This window comes from Bubalus bubalis, chromosome 14 (assembly GCF_019923935.1).
Source record: "Bubalus bubalis isolate 160015118507 breed Murrah chromosome 14, NDDB_SH_1, whole genome shotgun sequence".
Classification (NCBI taxonomy): Eukaryota; Metazoa; Chordata; class Mammalia; order Artiodactyla; family Bovidae; genus Bubalus; species Bubalus bubalis.
In genome coordinates, this window is record NC_059170.1 from 19,452,743 (window position 1) to 19,475,468 (window position 22,726).

The window sequence follows — 22,726 nt, forward strand, 5'->3', positions numbered from 1 at the left end:
CATGTGAGGAAGTTTTAAAAATACAAGTCAGAAATCTTATGCCCTGAAAATTCTGATTCAATAGGCTGGGTGGGATCCAGGAATCTGGATTATTAACAATATCCGCAGGTAAATATTTGGGTCAGCAGACCTAGATTACTGTTTACCTCTAATTCAATGTATGAATTTGCACAAAAGTACCCTTACTTCGAAGAAGGCAATGGCAACCAACACTCTTGCCTGGAAAATCCCATGGATGGAGGAGCCTGGTAGGCTGCAGTCCATGGGGTCGCGAAGAGTCAGACACGACTGAGCGACTTCACTTTCACTTTTCACTTTCATGCATTGGAGAAGGAAATGGCAACCCACTACAGTGTTCTTGCCTGGAGAATCTCAGGGACGGGGGAGCCTGGTGGGCTGCCGTCTATGGGGTTGCACAGAGTCGGACACGACTGAAGCGACTTAGCAGCAGCAGAAGCAGCAACCCTTACTTCATACAATTTTAAATTGGCAACTCTTTGGAAGTCCTTGCTGAAAAAGTCATAATTTTTTTAAAAAAATCTCAATCATTGGTATAAAATGAAAGATCAGCCAATTCAATTGAGACCCTTAAGCTGTATTTTGTAGCCTATAAGATTGAAATGATAGAATGTCAAGGCCATGAAAACCCAGAAAAGACTAAGGGACTATTCTAGATTGAAGGAGACTAAAAAGACACGACAACTGCACATCATGTGTGATTCTGAACTAGATCCTTCTGCCATTAAGGAGATTATTAAGACAACTGGCAAAACTTCCATGGAATCTGAAGATTAGATGATAATTGTGGATCAGTATTGATTTCCTGATTTTGATAGCTGTATTACAGTTATACAGGAGAAAGTCTTTGTTGGAAATGTACACTATTCAAGGTCTGCATCTTACTCTCAAATGGTTCAAGAAAAAAGCTATTTGTATTGTACGTGCAATTTTTCTTTTTCCTTTTTTTTTTTCTTTAAGTGTTGATCCTGTTTTATTATCTGACTAGAAAATTAGACAATCCACCAGTCCAGGTGGTAATGGACGAGCTTAAACTTGCTCTTTATTGCCACGTCCAGCCCCAGCTTGGCCTTTCTTTTTCTTCCTCTTTAAGAGGCCTCCTGGTAAGGAAAAAAGGGGAAAAAGACAAATGTCTTCCTGGGAGGCCTCGCAGACAATGAAGGATTCTATGTTCACTACCTGCTTACAGACTCTGATATGGTGCTGGCAGATCAGCACTCAGGCGAGGTGGATGGACTCAGCCAAGGCAAGCATGAAAACATCTCCAAAAAACCCTTGACAGTCAGGCCCAGGTAATCCAGCTTTACCTTGCCCTTGTACAGCCCCTGGATGCAGATGAGTCACTGCAGCAAGGTGTTGCTTTCAAATAGAGGTGTGCAGCAACAGCTCTTGGCCAGAGAAGAGCTGACCCTCCAGACTCCATGTGTGTTCAGAGCCCCAGATTCACTGATTAACTTCACCTCTTGTTTGAAGTGGGATTTAAAGGGTTATCAACAGGTCACATTTTGCTACAGACCCAGCACCAGGCCACTGGCCTGTCAGCTCCACATTCCTGCCTCTGCTTAAGTACAGGCCCTGGTAACTGAGAAAGAGCTGTACTTGTAACTTTTCTATCAGTTTAAGAATGTTTCAAAACTTTAAAGATTAATAATACAGGCTAGAGACAGCTCATACATATATAGGGCTGCAAATGTTGAGTTTAAATTTTATTCTGTAGGTAAAGAAGAGTCGGAGAGGTTCCTAGACTAAAGGTTCTTCCCCTACTTCAAAACTTTTTACCTACTAAACTCCCAAGCCACAGAGGACTGGAAATGGATGATCTTCGCCAGAGTGGCCACCCAACGATCAGCGCCTTCTGTTTGCCAAATTACGAAACTAAGGGAGTAAGAGGCTATTCCTTACTTTCAGATGCTTAAAATCTCTAATTAGAGAGATCTAAATCACCCACCATATCAGGCCAATATTGGGAAACAGCGACCAAGGGGAAGAAGAAAATGCAGAAGTAGGAAATTAACAAAAAGGATGCAAAGAAATAACTTAAGCATGATCAATCATGAAACCCTTCCTAGAAACTGTGGATTCTGAGCCAAGTTTGAGAAAAGAGGCTACGCTCATCAGAGGAAAGAAGGACATTTTGGAAAGGATAGAATAGTCATGTGTGGCTGCCAGTCCTGAATCCTTCTGCCTAATAATACCCTTAGATGTGTGTAATATGTGTAAGTATGTGAGTATTAGCACCAATTCATAATAACACACCTTTTCGGTGTGTTTTCTTGTCTTTCATCTCAGCTAATCCTTGTAGGAATTTTTTGAATCTGGCAGGACAAGATTTGCTATTCCCATTTGAAAGGTCAGGAAACTGAGGCTCAGAAGGGTTTCATCACTTGCCAAAGGTCATAAAGCAATGGTTAGCACCTCTGCCTGCAGATCCTTGAATAGGCTTTGTGGGGGGTGGGGTGGGTGTTATTTTTGTTTTTTTTTTAAATATATACATGATCAAGAGAGTGATCTTTTCAAAGTGTAACTCTTGATATGTCATATCTCTACTTGAAATTCTTTATTGGCTACCTAACACATGTCACAGCTGCAATTTTACAGCTGTGTATGAACACAAATTTCTGATCCTTCCTCAAAGCTTTTCCTCCCGGTTTCTTCTCCAACTCAACTAATGGAAATTATATTTTTCCAGTACTCAGACCGAAAAAAAAAAACAACCCTTTATTTCTTGACTCCATTCTTTTATATCCACACATCAAGTTCATCAGTAAATTCTATTGGCTCTCTCTGCCTTCAAAATATTGACAAATTCCAAAATCTGAGAAATTCCCTGATGCTCTCACTGTTGAGGGCCTGGGTTCAATCCCTGGTCTCAGGGAACTAAGATCCCATAAGCCTCACAGCACGGCAAAAAAAAAAACAACAACAAACTTTCAAATTCTGACCACTTTTCACAGCTTCTACTGTTATCTCCATTATCATATCTTATCTCAATTGCTGCCATACCCCCTTACTGGTTCCCCTGCTATTGCCCTGTGCCTCCCACCCACTATTCTCAAGGTAGTATGCAGACTATGTGCCATGCTGTGTTAAGTCGCTTCAGTTGTGTCCAACTCTTTGTGACCCTCTGGACCATAGCCCACCAGGCTCCTCTGTCCATGGGATTCTCCAGGCAAGAATATTGGAATGGGTTGCCATGCCCTCTTCCAAGGGATCTTCCCAATCCAGGAATCAAACCCACATCTCTTACATCTCCTGCATTGGCAGGTGGGTTCTTTACCACTAGCACCACCTGGGAAGCCCCATGCAGACTATATGTAGTAGATATTCAGTTTTTAAAAATTGTTTAATGAATGGATGAATGAGCACATCCCAGCTAAGAAAAGGATTTTACTTCCTTGAGGTTTGCCCTTTAATGTGTTTAGCCTTATAAATTATCATTATAAATTGTGGTCAACATTTCTTAAGCCAACCCTAAACCATCTAAGTAAACTACTGGCTAAATAAGTGACAGACAGTCAAAGGAGCTAGGTCCATGAAAGGAGAAGCATAGTGTCTATAACAAAGAATGTAAGTGTTCTCTCTAGAACAAGTTCAACTGCTATGTGATCTGGCCAAGTCACTTCCACTCTGAGCCTTAAGTTCCTCATCTGTCAATTATTGTTGTAAACCATACCCAGGTTCAAAAAAACAAGGGAACAATTATACACGTACAATGCAGACGAGACATAGTTTATTATCAGAACAAATAGAAAAGTCTTAGGCATTATGGGAGACTGGGTGGTAGAGTATGGCTGTCAATGGGTCTAATGTGATTTTAGCTATGTAAGGTCAGAGCAAAGAATGGTAATAATTCCGTGTCCAAGGCATACCATAGGTAGAGTACTTAATAAGTGATACTGGCCAACTAGAGAATGTCTACAGGAAACCAACATGCACGATAGAGTTGTTCCAGAAACTATACTATACAAGGATCTTTAAGATTACCTCATCCATAAAACAAGGGCACTGACTAGATCAAGGGTTTCCAAACTGAGTTTTGCAAATCCCCAGAGGTTCCACACACATATCTCACAGGGACCACAATGACAAGGTAAAGAAGCCAACAGAATGTGGCTCTTGTGCTTCAATCTATGTTTCAATCAGATCAGCTCTGCTCTTTCTTGTTTTATGAATGAGGCTTTGGCATAATCATAAAAATAGCTAATATATTGTTTGCCAAGCAATAAGTTCTTTATTTGCCAGGAGAAATATCAATAACGTCAGATATGCAGATGATACAACCTTTATGGCAGAAAGCAAAGAGGAACTAAAGAGCCTCTTGATGAAAGAGACAGAGGAGAGTGAAAAAGCTGGCTTAAAACTCAACATTCAAAAAACTAAGATTATGACATCTGCTCCCATCACTTCATGGCAAGTAGATGGGGAAACAATGGAAGACATCTTCAAGGCATCTTCTAGATTTAATTTCCTACATTCAGCCTGGCAAAGGGATATAATAACTGCCTTCAAATACCTGAAGAGATGTCTCATGGAAAAAAGAATAGGATTATTCATGTGACCCCAGAACATAGGATTAAGACCATGGGAAGAGCATAAGTAGGGATAAAGTTATAGGGAGGAAATATATCTGAGAATTTTGTAACAGAGGTGCCTAACAAGGTGATAGGTATTGTGTGAACTCTGTGGTTTTGGTAGTGTTCCAGAATCAGAATGATCACTATGAGAATTGTTGGGAATGAAGATTCAGGGGCTACAACTCCTGCTTTGTACAGGAAGTGGACCTCAAAGGTCTGGGAGTCTCAAATTCTCATAAAGGTTCAAAGTATTATTATCAAACACTAAGTATCATTACCAGTGACCCAACTCTTTCATACCAAATCCAGGAAAAGGCAGACAACTCTAAGCCTTCTGTATTTACTGTTGTAAACGTGAGGCTACCCTAAGGCAAGAACCTGTGCCCCTACCTAACTACCAGCTCTCATCAAAGGCATGAGGCCATACTGGGTTCCTCCCCTTCCCCAACTTTCCTCCTTGCTGCCTTGCCACTGCAGTTCCCTAGATTTGTGATAGAAGTTCTGAAGATCAGTGACAGAAGTAACTTTAGCAAGTATCCTGTTTGCCTCTGTTTATAGTGAGATTGCTGCTGCTGCTGCTAAGTCGCATCAGTTGTGTCCGACTCTGTGCGACCCCATAGATGGCAGCCCACCAGGCTCCCCTGTCCCTGGGATTCTCCAGGCAAGAACACTGGAGTGGGTTGCCATTTCCTTCTCCAATGCAGGAAAGTGAAAAGTGAAAGTGAAGTCGCTCAGTCGTGTCCGAGTCTTAGCGACCCCATGGACTGTAGCCCACCAGGCTCCCCCGTCCATGCGATTCTCCTGGCAAGAGTACTGGAGTGGGTTGCCATTGCCTTCTCCAAGTGAGATTAAGAAGGCTCAAAAAAAAAAAAGGCATTATCTAAAGTCATTCTCTTCATTAAATATTTACTCAATATACGTGTATAAGAAGTCAGCCCAGACACAAACACAGGTAGTTGACGTGGCTCAGGACACTGTGTCAGGCCTCAGGACAGTCTCCATGTATTACACACTTATTGTTACATATGTTAGTACATATAATAATATATTAATATATAACATTCTATTTATTATTATTTTACATATTCAGATCCCCCCTACTTCCAAAAAGTGACTAATGTCTTGGACAGCATAGCCTACTTGTTTCATTTTCACCACTTATTACTCTTTAAGGCATCAATGGTCAAAAAACTCAGGGAGAAGTAAGAGAAGAAAATTAATAATACACCTTAAACATGAAATCCCCCTGCCCTCCTCCACAATCTGCCCATCTGATTCAAGTGGAGAAAGACTGTTCCCAGCATAGTTATTTCCCCACATATCTCCCATTAGTTTAAAGTATTTGTGCTAAAGTGTTCATGTTACCAGGCAAGGGGAGTAGACTCTTCCCTAGCCTCTTCACCCCAAACCTTCTAAAATCCTCTTTTTCTTCACCGTATCAACAGAAGACCAGCCTGCTTACTGAGTCACCATAGAGCCACTACAGGTTGCAATAGAACTTCTAAGAACCACTTCCTCTTCAAACACTCATAGAATCCTGACACATCAGTGCAGGAAGGGGCCTTGCAGAGTATCAGTAGTTCACCTCCCATCATTCCCACAAAGGGAAGGCCCAGAGAGAGGAAGGGAATGGTCTGAGGCCATCTTCCTTCTCAATGAATGTTTTTCCTTAGCAAGTACAGTTGACCCTTGAACAACATGGGGGTTAATCTGCTTATAACTTACAGTTGCTCCATATCCTTGATTCCTCCATATCTGCTGATTCAATCAACCACAGACCATGCAGTACTGTAGAATTTACTGTTGAAAAATATTTGCATTGTAGGTGGACCCATGCAGTTTAAACTCACATTGTTCAAGGGTCAAATGGTATATTTTAATAAGTAAATACACTATTGTGAAACTAGTGAAGATATAGAGAACAAAAAAGTCTGTCCATTCCAATATCACTGAAATGAACTCCAGGACATGGACCTAGATAATGAATAGAGTCCCCGGACATGAATGCTAAGACAACACACTTTAGAGCTGTGGTTTTCCATCTCACCTTGACAGTCAGTCTTCTCCTTGTCAGACCATGGGCTCATCTCCTGTTTTCAACCATCCCCATCTCTTCAAGTACACACACTCATTCATACCCCACCAGGATCTGGAGAGTTCTAAATAGCATACTTTCGAATTCATATTCGGGAACATACAGGGATCCTGAAAGCAGAGCCTCTGCCCTGAGGTCACTCTTAAAGACACCTGCTTCTCAGAAGTTTCTAAGGAAGCATTGAAAAATAGCCAGAGCCTGTGGAAAGAGACTTCAGTTGAGACTGAGGTAGGAGATGGTTCAGAGACAATGATAGCCAGAGGCAATCCAAAGCAAAAAGTAGAAGGAACGGACTAAACCAAATTCTGGGGGCTTGAGAGATTGGGGTCCTCTCCTGGAATAACCTAGAGACTGAGCAGCTTGTATAAATCACCAGAAAAACAATCACCAACCACTCTTTCTACCCTCTCCTCAGAAACCCTTTACTTAATCCTCCAATTTCTCATTGTTTGCCATTATCCCTTTAACTAGTCAGGCCCCACTCCCAAAGCTACCTCTAATGTCCCTCACTGACTATCTCTCTGTGAATGACTGTTCTAATAACTTTGTCACTGATTTCTTTCTCATACATATACACATAAATCCCCACCAACACCCCTACCTGTCATGGTAGGGGGAAGAAAGTACAAGAGAGGTTGAAACCATAGTCTTGTCTAGAGGGTAAATTTAGCCTTTGGATCAGATGACCATGTGCCTTTGAAAAAGGTAAAGTGCTATAAAGACTGAGGGAACAATTGACTCTTCTTTCACTTTCTTTGCCTGTCTCTTCTGCATCTACACAACCAGTTACCTATATCGGTTTCTCTCCTCTAAATTTCTGTATAATTTTATTGTTCAATTCCATTCCCACAACCAATATCCCAGTTTAGGCATCTCTACCTTGAATAACAAAACTCTCAGCTCTCTGCCTTTATATTCTCACTTCCATATGAATCCAGATTAATCTTCTTGAGCCCAGCTGTGACATCACTCCCCTGCATAAAATCTTTTCATAGGTGTCCAAAAATAGTCAAGATGTCCCAGTCCTGGACCTCACTGCTGTTGAATACAATCTTGATTCCCTTTTCTTTCACACCTTACATCCAATTCAAGTCAGCAAATTCCATGGGCTCTTTACTCAAAATAGATCCAGATTTTGACCACTTCTAAGCACCTTCTGGAAGAAGCACAAGCTGGAATCAAGATTGCCAGGAGAAATATCAATAACCTCAGATATGCAGATGACACCACCCTTATGGCAGAAAGTGAAGAGGAACTAAAAAGCCTCTTGATGAAAGTGAAAGAGGAGAGTGAAAAGGTTGGCTTAAAACTCAACATTCAGAAAACGAAGATCATGGCATCTGGTCCCATCACTTCATGGGAAATAGATGGGGAAACAGTGGAAACAGTGTCAGACTTTATTTTTCTGGGTTCCAAAATCACTGCAGATGGTGATTGCAGCCATGAAATTAAAAGACGCTTACTCCTTGGAAGGACAGTTATGACCAACCTAGATAGCATATTCAAAAGCAGAGACGTTACTTTGCCAACAAAGGTCCGTCTAGTCAAGGCTATGGTTTTCCCAGTGGTCATGTATGGATGTAAGAGTTGGACTGTGAAGAAAGCTGAGTGCCGAAGAATCGATGCTTTTGAACTGTGGTGTTGGAGAAGACTCTTGGGAGTCCCTTGGACTGCAAGGAGATCCAACCAGTCCATTCTAAAGGAGATCAGCCCTGGGTGTTCTTTGGAAGGAATGATGCTAAAGCTGAAATTCCAGTACTTTGGCCACCTCATGCGAAGAGTTGACTCATTGGAAAAGACTCTGATGCTGGGAGGGATTGGGGGCAGGAGGAGAAGAGGACGACAGAGGATGAGATGGCTGGATGGCATCACCGACTCGATGGACGTGAGTCTGAGTGAACTCCAGGAGTTGGTGATGGACAGGGAGGCCTGGCGTGCTGCGATTCATGGGGTTGCAAAGAGTCGGACACGACTGAGTGACTGAACTGAACTGAAGCACCTTCAATCACTATCATTGTTCACATGGATTTCTACAATAGCCTCATAAGTCTCCATGCTTCTAATCTTGCCCTTCGACAGTCTATTCTCAACATAAAGACAGGTTCTAAACATAAGTCAAATCACTGTCACTTCTATGCTCAAGATTTTCCAGTGGTTCCCCATTTCACTGTGAAAAAAAAAAAAAAAAAATCTTTCCATTTATACAATCCAGTGTCCTGCTGACCTCATTCCGTATCACTCTGTTTTTATAACTAATACTGCTTCAGCTACGCTAACTTCCTAGCTAGTATTCAAACACACTAGGTAGCAGAACACTCCTGTCCCAGGGCCTCTACACTTACTCTTCCATGTACCTGGAATAGTTTCCTTTCCCAACCAACTATATGCATGACATTCTGCATTTCCTTCATATTGCGTCTCAAATGTCACCTTGATCAGAGAGGGCCGCTGATATCAATCCCCATTTTTCACTGTCATTTCTTTTTCCTTAAACTGCTTTGTATTTTTCTACAGCACTTATCATTACCTATGATATATTTATTGATTTGTTTGTCTGTCTCCTTAAGCTGGAATATAACCTCCAAGAGGGTAGAGAGTTTGTTTGTTTGTTCAGAATACTGCCTGGTACATAGTAAGTCCTTAATAAGTATTTATTGAATAAATTGATCCCTGCATAAACCCTTCACATCCGTAAAGACAGTTGGCCTAGATGGATTCTAATAAAACAATCACTTCAAATTCTAAAATTACTATTATTCCATGAATATTTACCATGTGTCAAGTCAAAAGTTAAAAGGCAAATTCTTCCTTAATAGTGTTCTATTTTGGCTAACTGAAGTACTTTGTTTGTGAATTACTTCAGTATGTATATAAGATCTGCCCTAAATGTGATTTTCTAATGCCACTATGTTGTGGTTGTTCAGTTCTAAGTTGTGTCCAACTCTTTGTGACCTCTTGGACTGCAGCACTCCAGATTTCCCTGTCCTTCATTATTTCCAGGAGTTTGCTCAGAAAAAAGAAAAGAAAGCCACTTGAGTTATCTAAATGTCTAGGCTGAAAAGAAAGTCATACTATGGCTCCATAAGAAGTGTATCAACTGGAGCAAATCACTGAAAAGATGTCACTTTAAAAACATTAATAAAAATTAGAGCAGAAAGAAGGTAGGCTCTAGGACCAAGGGGAAAAAGAGAACTTCATAGAATAAATTATATGATAGTTTGAAAAATATTGAGTATATGATAAAAGCAAATAGTATAAGAAAATTTTAGGTGATTTTTAACTTCTTTGAAAACAAAAATCTTTATATAAAAGGAAATACAATCACATATTATTCTAAAATAAGCATTGATTTTAAATTAACTAAAAAATAGAGGTATAATTATGTTGAGATTATGAGAAAGAAGTTGGAGTAGTATATAAGAACTGAATTCTCATTTATCATAAAAGGAAGTCAATGCTTTCTTTAAAAAAAAAGAAATTGCAGTGTAAGCATATTATTTTAAAATATAGAGGTAAAAAAGGGAAGTAAACAAATATCTGGGATATTTGCACTTTACTTTCTTTTAACAAATGTGATTTATTTGTAGATTGAGACTTGAATAATAATGGCCCATGTGGTACTTGTCTCCCACTCTTCTTACCCCTGTACCATAACACTCAGGGCTGAGTACTCAATATCTTAAAAATTCTTATTGGTTGACTGACCAATGTAAAAATGGAGTGAAAATGTCTTGTTACAGAGTTACAGAATTTTGCATGAGAAGTAAATGTAGAGATTATACATCAAGTGCTTCATAAATCAGTGTTCCATGGAATACTGCTTCTTGTGATGTTAATTGCATGCTATAAAAAATGGGGCTCAAATAAACTTTAGAAATCCCATGTTAAAATTAATCAGGTATCTTTACTGTAGGACTTCTTGGAGCCTTTACTGTATCAATACACAATGGAAATCCTGGAAACGTAATTTATTATACAGTGCCTCTCAGTCTGTTTTTTTTCATGAATCAAGAAGCTTCTGCTCGGGACAAAAAAAAAAAGTTCCTGATAATATGTCTAGTAATTAGTGGTTTCAAAAGCATTCTTGGGAAAACACTGACCTAATCTACTCCTTTCATTTTACATATGTGGAAAGACAGGCTCTGTTCAAGTACAGATGGTAGGGGAACTAGAAAGAAGGGCCTCAGGATTCTGCAGCAATATCCATTGAATAAACAATTCTGGCTTGTGCCTTTCCAGTCTTTCATCATGCACTTGATTTCAAACCAGGGGACAAATTCAGACAAAAGTATCTCCTATCCAGATCTTTAAAGGTTTTCTGATCTCTGAGGAACCTAGGAGATGGGCCCAAGTGTCAGCTGGAGCTCAAGCATAAAGTCTCATGGCAGGAGCTAAACAAAGTCTCAACAGGCATAATGGACTGTGAATTTCAGTGGCAAAGTGACTCCAACCTGAGCAATGGTAATGTGATAACAGACCACTCACATTTGTACAGTGTTTCCCAATAAATAAATAAATACTTTTACAAAATCATATTTGATTCTCCTAACAATCCAGTTATAGGGCAAGGGTGGGATTTAATATTACCCCCATTTTATGGACAAGGAAATTGACTCGCAGAGAGTTAAATGCCTTGCCTATGGTTACATGGCAAGTGGATGACAGAGTTAAAGTGAGAAACTGAATTTCCTATCTCTCAGGTGAGGGTTTTTCTTAATATATCACACAAACTGGGCAACGTTTTACTGACTACAAATTTAATGCATCCATGAAATACCAATATGCTCCTACTGGCTCATTTAAAAAAGAAACAGATTAATTCTCAAAGTGCTTATGGTTGGTGGCAGAAACACCCCAATAACTGGAACTTCAAGGTCCTATTTCAGGTTCAGTTTAGTAACATCTCCTCTAAGCTATGTTGCTAGGAAGAGGGGGTTTTAGTTTCAGTGGAGGAGTCAGCATGGCTGAGTGTTAAAAACAAGGAATCAGACAGACTTGGGTTTGAACCGTGGCTCCACCAGTTACTCACTCTATGACCTTATTCACTATGAAGCAGAGATGCATGCTTCATTTCTTCAGCTATAAAATTGGGCTAAGAATACCTAATTTGCAAAGCTGTTGAGAGGCTAGTATAAGAAATCAGAAGGATAGTATAATGTCATGGTTAAGAGTAAAACTCTGGAACTGTGCTACCAGGATGTGAATATCAGTCCTTCTTACTAGCTGTATAACTTCAAATAAGTCATCTATTTACATCTCAGAATTTCATTTTCACATATGTAAAATGAGGAAAATAAATAATATATTTTTAGTTGTTGTGAGCATCAAGTAGGATAATATGTGTGAAGCACTTGAGCAAGTATCTGGCATATAGCTCAATCAAAGGTAATGATGATAACAGTGGTGATGGCAGCGTAAAATCCACAATCCACTTTTCTCCCAAAGCAAGAATAAGAAAACAACATAGTCCTTTTCACTTCCATTTACCCCCTCACGTTGTTCTTTCCAACTACAAGTTGAAAACACTAGACTAGAAGTCAGGACACTTGATTTTGAATGTCAATTCTGTCACATACTAGTTACATGATTTTAGGGAAGTCATTTAACTTGAGGTATTTTTCCTCACCTGAGACATTAAATTAATGATACTTTGCTTATTCTTCTGGGTTGTTGTAAGCATCAAATGCATGGATTTTTAAGGTACTTTGTGAACTATAAAATGCTATATAAATGTCAGGGTGACTTTTTATCTGCCACAGGCTATAAGATAGGTGTTTTTACCAGTAAAAAGCAACTTTATCACCAAGTTTTTTCTCATGGACAATTCGATCCAGTACGTTGTAGCAGATGTTGGTAGTTGCTCCTTTCATCCATTCAATGAAGATTTTCCCTTTAGTCACATCAAAGTTGTACTGAAGGAATGGACCAGGACATGGGGTCTTCCAGTAAAATTCCTTGGCAATGTCTCCCCAAAACTCTACAACAGAAAAGGAAGCCCAGACATCATTTAGCTTCTGAGGCACACTTATCCTCAGATAGCTTACCATTCTAAGCATAGCACCAAGTCACAATTTCTCTGCCCTGTACTCTAGAACCTATCACCTGGGTCCCTCTTCTACCTCTCAAATCTTAACACCCACCACACTCTTAAACCATCTTTACTCCCATGGGCTGAATCTTGACTCAAGTTTCTTCCCTCCCTTCTCAAAATATCCACTCCATTTTTCACCATCTATTCAAACTGCATCCAGTGCCTATCACAATGCCTAGTACATTGTAGTTAATCAGTAACTTTTCCAATGAATTAATTAATGAAAGGAAGAGATCTTTTACCCACAGAGCCTCCCATGACAAGGAAAAATTTGTTCATTCACTCTCAGCAATTACTTAATGAGCATCTCTTTCTCCTACTATTTGCCCAAGTGTTACTTGCTAAGTACCAGATGTGGCTTTTAAACTCTTTAAATGCATTATCTCATTTAGTTCTTACCACAACTGTAGGAGGTAGGGTTTTTCATTCTTATTTTATTGGTTTGAAAATCAAGGCTCAGAGAGGCTAAATAATTTGCCCAAGGTGGGTCAGTGGGTAAAGAATCTGCTTGAAAAGCACAAGACCCAAGTTCAATCCCTGAATCAGGAAGATCCCCTGGAGGAGGGCATGGCAACCCACTCCTGTATTCTTGACTGGGGAATCCCATGGAGAGAGGAACCTGGCGGACTACAATCCATGAGGTTGCAAAGAGTCGGACATGACTTAGTGATATCTACTTATACATTTACTAAGTCAAGATTTGAACTGCCCTGAGGAAGACATTGCTAAAGTCTGAAAGATGAATAGCAGTTTTTCTCCACTCTCCCACAAGGAAAAACATTACTATGGGACAGAAAAGAACCATGGGTATATGTTAAGAGGAACTCCCTCAGGCTGAAGCACTGAGAATAAGAGAAAGAATAGCAGAAATTAAGGCATAAACTGGGCAGATAACATGCAATCCTTCTAAGCATAGAGAATTTGAGCCTAAGAGCGACAGGCTTCCTTGATGGCTCAGATGGTGAATAATCCGCCTGCAGTGCAGGAGACCTGGGTTTGATCCCTGGGTCAGGAAGATCCTCTGGAGAAGGAAACAGCAACCTGTTCCAGTATTCTTGCCTGGAAAATCCCATGGACAGAGGAGTCTGGCAGGCTACAGCTCATGGAATTACAAAGAGTCTGACATGACTGAGCAACTAACAGTTTCTGTTTCTAAGAGCAATGGAAAGTCATTGTACAGTTTTAACCAGAGAAGACTTACAATATTGAAACATTTGCCTGGTTACTCTGGAGAAAAGGTACTCAACAGGTTAAACATGCTGTTGCAGAACACCTAGGATAATCTAAGTACTGGATCACAAGCTAGAGGAGAGAGAGAGACACTTAGAACCATAACAATGGAAGGAAATTTAGAGGTTATCGGCCTCTCATTTTACTGATATCAAGAAATCAAATTTATAGAAGTAAAGTGACTTGTTCAAGTTGGATGATTTAGTTTATACAGTCTGATTATAGAGATAATGATGCTGAGCAGGGCCCCGTGGGACTCCTGGGCACAGAGGCCTGTTTGTCCCTCATTTCTTATAGGCAAGAATCCAGCCTCCATGACCTCTCAGTTCCAAAAGGCATCATAGTTGCTCATCAAAGGAGGAACAGCAGTAAAACAGCAAGATTAAAGGACCAGAGAGGCTCATCAAGGTTAGGACACTGGACCACCTAAGACCCTCCACACATCCAATCTTGTCAGGAACCCCACCCTTTTGAACTTTGCAGAAGAAAGAATACAAGACTGTTATTACCTTGATCCTTATCACATACTCCTGCCTGACTATATAACCTTTCCCTTCTCACCAGGGAGGAGGCATAGTTCTTGAGGCACTAGCCTACTGTGTTCCCCCTCTGCCTAGCAAAGTAATAAAGCTATTCTTTCCTTCTCCTCCATAACTCTGTCTCTGTATTTCTGTTTGGCATTGGTACACAGAGAGACAAGATTTTGGCAACAATAAGACTAAAACATAAAATATTTTTGAGTAGACAAGACAGAATATACTGAAAGCTAAATCACATGGTATACATCTTGCCACCAGATTCCCTGGTGGCTCAGGCAGTAAAGAGTCTGCCTGCAATGCAGGAAACCCGGGTTCGATCCCTGGGTCTGGAAGATTCCCCTGGAGAAGGAATTGGCAACCCACTCCAGTATTCTTGCCTGGAAAGTCCAATGGATGGAGGAGCCCAGCAGGCTATAGTCCACTGGGTCACAAAGAGTCAGACACGACTGAGTGTCTTCACTTTCTTTTCTTTCTATACAACTTGCAATGAATTAAAGAAATCCAAATCAAATCAACCCCAAGGTGCCATGATATGCCTCTGAGACCAGCAAAGACTAAGAAAATATTGAATTCAATGCCCAAGTGACCCTAGAAAACCTATCTGTTATATGATAACAGCATTGTAAGAAATTAGCACAATGTTACTGAACAGCAGGGCAATGCATGACAAGAGTCATAAAATGTTTTATATTCTTTCAACTGCTAACTTTGGGGAAACATACCCTAAGAAAATAATACCACAGGGAAAAAAGTGATTACTCAAGAGATGTTTATACTAACACCATTTATAACAGTAAAACTAGAAACGACCCTAACGCTCAACAATGAAAAAACCGATGAAAACTAAAGAGATGAAATCTCTTTAATCACTGGTAGTGATACAATAGGGTTCTAAATGGCCATTAATGAGAGAACAAATGGGAACTGGCATTTTAATGAATGCCATTAATGTCCAAGGATTGAGCTAATCTCATTTAATCTTTATATGGCCCTCTGATGATCTTGATTTTAATACATGAGAAAACTGAAGCTCAGGACACATAGGAAACTCTCCCAAGAATCACACAGCTAGTAACCTGAATAAAAAATAAGATCTAACTCTAAGTTCCATGTTGTTATAACTACATTTAATATGTGTATACTCAAAAAAATACATTTTAAGTGACAGTAGTAGGCACAGATTATGTAAAACCATATATGAACCACATTTATGTCCATCAACAAGAAGTAAAGAAATCTGAGTTTTATAATCACTTAGTTTTGTTTTGTTTTCTGGCCCGCCAGGCCACAGGCAGTGTGGTTCCATGACCAGGGATCGAACTCGTGCCCCCTACAGTGGAAGCGTGGAATCTTAACCACTGGAATATCAGGGAAATGCATAATCATTTAGTTCTTGCTTTTATTTTTTTATGGTGGAGCTGTTGAATTCTGGATGGTTCTTTGGCACATGTTCTAAGTACTGAAGTTTAGAAAAGATAAAAATGGACTGGCATGATCAGGAAATGCTCTGTGGAACTGGTGAAGTTTGATTAGGTAGAGAGGAACAGAAGGGAATGGGCAAAGCCATGGTGATGGGAAAGGGACTTTTGTGTATACAGCATATCAACAAGAATGGTCTGTTGTAGAATGAGGGGCATGTGGTAGGGAGTATCAGAAGATAAGAATAGAAAGGTGGGGTAGGCTAGTTATCCAGAGATTCTGAAAGAAAGGCAGAATTTTCACTTTAAACTGTAGGAAATAGGGAACCATTGAAAGTTTTTGAAGTGACATATGAAAGCACTATTTCCATACCAGTCTAATAGTGTTTAGATAATTCTAAATATACCAGAAATAATGGAGATGAGTGAGACTAGGGGAGAGAGAACCAATTAGAAGGCTGCTCCCTTGAATTAAAAGGGTCTATGGAAATGGAAGAAAAGGTAACCTAAGAGATATTTGGAAAGAGTATTTGATAGAATTTCATAAAAGGCAGACTGTGGATCAGGGAAGAGGCCTAGCATAGCTACTGGGAGTATAGATTCTGCAGTCAAAACTATGTTGGTTCAAATCTCAGCTCCACCGCTAAGTACCTCTGTGACATTGTTCAATTTAGTTAACCTCTCTAAGTGTCAGTTTCCTTTTCTGAAAAATGGGGATAATAGTCTCTACATCAAACAAACAGAATTTGTGCCCAGCAAGCAGTTAGCAACATATGAATAAATAAGATATACAGATAGATAAGATTTGGGATAGTGCCACTGGCAGGGATTAGAACATTAGGAAGAAGAGCAGATTTGGAAGGGAAAATTGGTAAATCTGACTCACAGTAATGTTAAATACGGTATAACATCATGATATGTGAATAAAATGCTCTACAGACCTATGCAATTTGAGACTAGAGCATAAGTGAGATCCTGGATACAAAGCTAAGTATACACAAAAAGTTACTGTGACAGTAACAGCTCATCATTGGGGAGAAGGTATTTGCAAATCATATATTGGATAAAGGGTTAGCATTCAAAATACATAAAGAACGCATACAACTCAACAACAAAATAACAAGCAACCCAATTAAAAAGTGATCAGAGGTGCTGAATAGACATTTTTCCAAAGACATACTGATAGCCAACAGATACATGAAAAGATGTTCAATACGACTTGTTATTAGGAAAATGCAAGTCAAAGCCACAATGGTATATCACCTCACACATGTCTGAATGGCTATTATCAAAAAGGCAAGAAACAAGTGTTGAAAAAGATGTGAAGAGATGGAGCCTTCATACATTTTTGTTGGGAATGCACACTGTTGCAGCCACTTTGGAGTATAGCAATTTCTCAAAAAATTAAGAACAGAACTATTATATGATCCAGCAATTCCACTTCTGAGTCTTTTTCTCAAGAAAACAGAAACACTATTTTGAAAAGATATATGCACTCCTATATTTATTATGTTTACAGTGAATAGCCAAGACATGGAAGTAACCTAAGTGTCCACTGATAAATGAATGATAAAGAAGATGTGATATATAGAGATATGTATTTACCTATATAGATATATGGAGAAGGCAATGGCACCCCACTCCAGTACTCTTGCCTGGAAAATCCTATGGACGGAGGAGCCTGGTAGGCTGCAAGTCCATGGGGTTGCTAGGAGTCGGACACGACTGAGCAACTTCACTTTCACTTTTCTGCATTGGAGAAGGAAATGGCAACCCACTCCAGTGTTCTTGCCTGGAGAATCCCAGGGATGGGGGAGTTTGGTGGGCTGCCATCTATGGGGTCACACAGAGTCGGACACAACTGAAGCAACTTAGCAGCAGCAGCATATAGATATACAAATATTAAAGTCAAAAAAGTGTCAGTCTCCAAGTCTCCAACTCTCTGTGACCCTATGGACTGTAGCCCACCAAACTCTTCTGTCCAAAGGATTCTCCAGGCAGGAATACTGGAGTGGGTTGCCATTCCCTTCTCCAGAGGATCTTCCTGACCTGGATATTGAACCTGGGTCTCCTGCATTGCAGGCAGATTCTTTATTGTCTGAGCCATCAGGGAAGTAATATGAATATTACTCAACCATAAAAAGAATGAAAACTAACAATTTCAGACAGAGTCAAAGACAAATACCATATGCTTTCACTCATATGTGCAATGTAAAAAACAAAATAAATGAACAACCAAACTAAACAAAACAAACACACATACAGAGAACAGATTACTGGTTACCAGAGGTGAAGTGGGGAGGGTAAAATGAGTAAAGAGGGTAATTGTATGGTGATGGGTGGAAACTAAATTTTTGGTGGTGATCACACCATAGTGTACACAGAAGTAGAAATACAATATTGTATACAGGGAGCTTAAATAATGTTACCTTAATTTAAAAAAATGAAAACATGGGAAACATGAACTCATGACAGGAAAAAATATAGAGAGGGAAGAGAAGTGAAAAGAGGCCTGAGGTAGGAGGGGAGGGGTAAATTAGAAGTTTGGGGTTAACACATACACAGCACTGGGCTTCCCAGGTAGCTCTAGTGGTAAAGAACCCGCCTGCCAATACAGTAGATGCAGGAGATGCAGGTTCAATCCCTGGGTCAGGAAGATCTCCTGCGGGAGGAAATGGCAACCCATTCCAGTATTCTTGCCTGAAGAATCCCATGGACAGAGGAACCTGGCAGGCTATAGTCCATAGGGTCACAAAGAGTCAGACACAACTGAAGCAACTTAGCACATGCACACACACACACAAACACTAATATATATAAAATAGATAACCAACAAGAACCTACTGTATAGCACAGGGGACTATACTCTGTTTTGTAATAACCTATAAAGGAAGAGTCTGAATATGGACATGCTGCTGCTAAGTCACTTCAGTCGTGTCCAACTCTGTGTGACCCTGTAGACGGCAGCCCACAAGGCTCCGCCGTCCCTGGGATTCTCCAGGCAAGAGTACTGGAGTGGGGTGCCATTGCCTTCTCCAGAATATGGACATATGTGTAAATAATTGAACTGTATACCTGAAACAAACACATTATAAATCAACTATACTTCAATTTTAAAAAGAAAGAAAGAAAAGGAAACAAGCTTGGGTTATCTAATCTGAAAGTGAACTCTGATTAGGAAGTGAGTCTATAGATAAGATCACCTCTCTAAGAGCCAACTAGGAAGTCTCCATTGGAAAGATGAAGATATGATGATATTGCTTTAGAGCCAGTATATGAATTGGCCTTTATATTTTATTCCTAGAGAATCCCAACAAAAATTCAGTGCTATCCCAAGAAGTCAGAATTCTAGGATAGTTGGTGGATACAGGTGTGTGTTGTATTTTATGAAACTTCCATGTGATTGTGTTTTTATTTAAAGATATTGGCTCATTTCCCTATTAAAGGAAGCCTACTATGAAATCTTTTGTAAAGAGTAGGAACTTGACAAGGAAAGAATTACCAGCCACAAGAATCAATTAAAAGATTAAGTGTAATATTTGTCTAAGGGGTGGTCTACATAGACAAATTTAGTCAACAAATATCTATAAGAACACCTAAAAAAAAAAAAGAGGTCTGAGCACTAAAACTTGGACATTGCCTGCAGCAATCAACGGCTCTACACCTGATTTAATCTTATCTTGCTTACTCAATAGTGGCTTCATCCACATTGCTCTTATGGTTATCAAACTAACCACTATTTAGTGAACGCTGCTGTGCATCAGGCACTCTATAATGCACACTTCACTTACTACTCATTTTAGCCCTCAAACAAATCTTCGAGGCAGGTCTTATTACCTCTATTTTATAGATAAAGAAAAGGAATTTCAGACAGGTTTTAAAATCTCAAGACCAAAGAGCAAATGAGTGGCAGAGCCAAGATCTAAATCCAGATTGTTCATGCATGTCCCACTGCCAGCATCATGCCGCCTCCCAATTCAGCTACATCCCCTTACGCAGCTTGAGTCTCAAAGACATGGCACTACCTATCAGAATTACGGAGTTATTACAATCCCAACCCTAATTTTTTTATTTTAAAGACAATATTTTAGTGACTTGTTCAGTTTTACATGGTAGTCTCCATCGGGATTTCTGAAATACTAAAAATAGATCTCCATTACTAACTTGGGGATGCCAGGATGGGACTCGAGTGCCCCTCAGCAGTGGAGACTAACTCACAGGCGAAAGTTGTCAGGAGGCACGGGCTGAGCTGGGCTGAAAAGCGGTAAAGAAAGTTCTCTTCGTGGCCCGCCTGCCTTCAAGGCGCTCCTGGCCCCTAAGAACCCGACTCTTCATATGAGGAACTCTCTTTTCAGGACATTTTCACTCTTTCAGACGTTCACAGAACCTGCGAAACCCCCAAGTCGCAAATGAACCCCCCAACTCCTAGGAGACGCTCATTTCCTACAGAACATTTCCTCCTTCGCCTCAGAGAACCCCCTCCTTCCAGATCCATCTCCTTAAAGAACCGCTATTCTTCCATCACAGAACCTTTATCTCCTTACCGACTCCCCAATTTCCCAAGGGAACCTCCATCTCCTCACGGAACTTCCATTTCCCGACGGAACACCCCCAATTCCTCCCTCTCCTGTGAACCCCCACTTCTCTCCTAGCTGACGTCCCTCAGGCCCGCCCGGGCCCTGCCTCACCTCTCGGCTCCTCCAAGGAGCGCCGGTGCAGCTCGCGGTAGCGCTGCAGCGAGGGGACATGCGCCGAACGGCTGACCTCGGGCGGCGGAGACCAGCTCCGTGTCGGGCTCCGGGCTCCAACCTCCTCCCGGGCCCCGCTCCCGCTGCCGCTCCGGCTCCGCTCTTCGGGAAGTCCCATCACCTCAAGTTCGGAACACAGTAGCCGCCTTGGCGGTAGCAGCCGGCGCCCAGGCGCGGAAAACAGGCCGACCGAGGGGCGGGGCCTGGTGGCAGGGGCGGGGCCTGGTGGCAGGGGCGGGGCTTAGGCAGGTGCAAGGGGGAGAGGCCCAGAGGGGCGGAGCCGTGCCTGGTGGTGTTGGGACCAGGGCTAGCAAAGAAACCCATAGGCCAAAGTTGAGCATTGCTAGGGGCATGGGGCGGAGCTTACTTGCGGAAGGGGTGGAGCCGCAGCGGGAAAGCAGAAGGGGGAGGGGCCAGGCGTGACAGGCGAGAGGGTGGGCCCGTGGAGTGACCGGGAGTGGCGAGGCTGGATGTGACAGGAGAGGAGGCAGGACCATGGAGTGACCAGGGTGGGGTGGGGTCTTGGAGTTACAGATGCAGAGTTGAGTTAGGGCGGGGCCTGAGCAGGAAAGAGCTGGGCTAATGAACGAACGGAGTTTGGTCAGGCCCATCGAGGAGCGGCCCCGCGATCTGATTGCACAAGCCTGTCACCCCACCGAGTGGAAAGGCCAGGTGGAGTAGGGTCCTTTCCGGGTGACACACTTGCCCTCTGGGAACTAACCGCCATCCTGAGGAAACTCAGATTTTCTTCCACTCTTGAGGAGAGTTCTTTACTTTCCCTGCCTCCACAAATTTCCATCCAGACCTAAAATGCAAAGATTCATTAAATTAAGACTAGGAGGCGCCTCAAATCTTTGCTAATAAACCCATTTCATTGCATAAATTGTAGACTCAGGGAAAGGGAGGACTTTGTACAAAGTCCCAGAAAAAAGGACCGTAACTTGGGCCAAACCTAGGTCTCCTGCCTCCAGAAGTTTTTACCACCTTATCTGGCTGAAGCTAAGTCTTGTGAAATAAAGTCTAGGCAAATAGAAGGAATAAATCACACCCTTGTTTCCTTCCCAGTCTCTTACTTCAGCAAGAGACACCTGGGCTCAAATACCTCCAGCTTCCCTCTACCCCTTCCACTCCAGAAAGGAGGGACCAGCCGGGACTCTCCATCTCTCTGTACTCACCACCAAGAAGGGCCCACTCCCACCCATCCATTTACAGAACAGCCATCAAGTCAGGAAGGATCCTCAAGTACCTAAATCCAAGAGTGATTCTGAGGCCCGGAAGCAGGCAGCCCCCACTTCCTGAAGCCTATACAGAACCCCATCTGGCCCAGCCTCCCTTCCCACCTGCTCTCTTGTTCTTTGTCCAACTAATCTCATGCCCAGCACATCCTAAATTCAGTTCAGTTCAGTTCAGTTCAGTCGCTCAGTCATGTCCAACTCTTTGCAACCCCATGGACTACAGCATGCCAGACCTCTCTGTCCACCACCAACTCCTGGAGCTTGCTCAAACTCATGTTCACTGAGTCGGTGATGCCATCCAACCATCTCACCCTCTGTCGTCCCCTTCTCCTCCTGCCTTCAGTCTTTCCCAGCATCAGGGTCTTTTCTAAGGAGTAAGTTCTTTGCATCAGGTGGCCAAAGTATTGGAGTTTCAACTTCAGCATCAGTCCTTCCAATGAATATTCAGAACTGATTTCCTTTAGGATTGACTGGTTTGACCTCCTTGTGGTCCAAGGGACTCTCAAGAGTCTTCTCCAACACCACAGTTGAAAAGCATCAATCCTTCGGTGTTCAGTTTTCTTTATGGTCCAACTCTCACATCCATACATGACTCCTGGAAAAGTCATAGCTTTGACTAGATGGACCTTTGTCGGCAAAGTGATGTCTCTGCTTTTTAATATGCTGTCTTGGTTGGTCATAGTTTTTCTTCCAAGGAGCAAACGTCTTTTAATTTCATGGCTGCAGTCACCATCTGCAGTGATTTTGGAGCCCAAGAAAATAAAGTCTATCACTTTTT

General features: G+C 41.4%; 1 protein-coding gene across 3 annotated transcripts in view; it reads right to left on the reverse strand.

Annotated features, from left to right (window-relative positions):
• ACSS2 (acyl-CoA synthetase short chain family member 2) overlaps positions 1-20,911 on the reverse strand; it is a 46,071-nt gene extending 25,160 nt beyond the window's left edge. Inside the window, exons 1-2 of one of the 3 annotated variants that reach the window (XM_044927710.2) lie at positions 20,654-20,911; positions 12,469-12,664 (exon numbers count right to left, since the gene is read on the reverse strand). In XM_044927710.2, the coding sequence (XP_044783645.2) occupies positions 12,469-12,664; positions 20,654-20,831 (374 nt within the window). In that variant the 5' untranslated portion in view covers positions 20,832-20,911. The remainder of the gene's footprint in view (positions 1-12,468; positions 12,665-20,653) is intronic. The other 2 variants (XM_006048084.4, XM_006048085.4) reach the window with 2 other exon arrangements.
• Between the last annotated feature and the right edge of the window lie 1,815 nt (positions 20,912-22,726).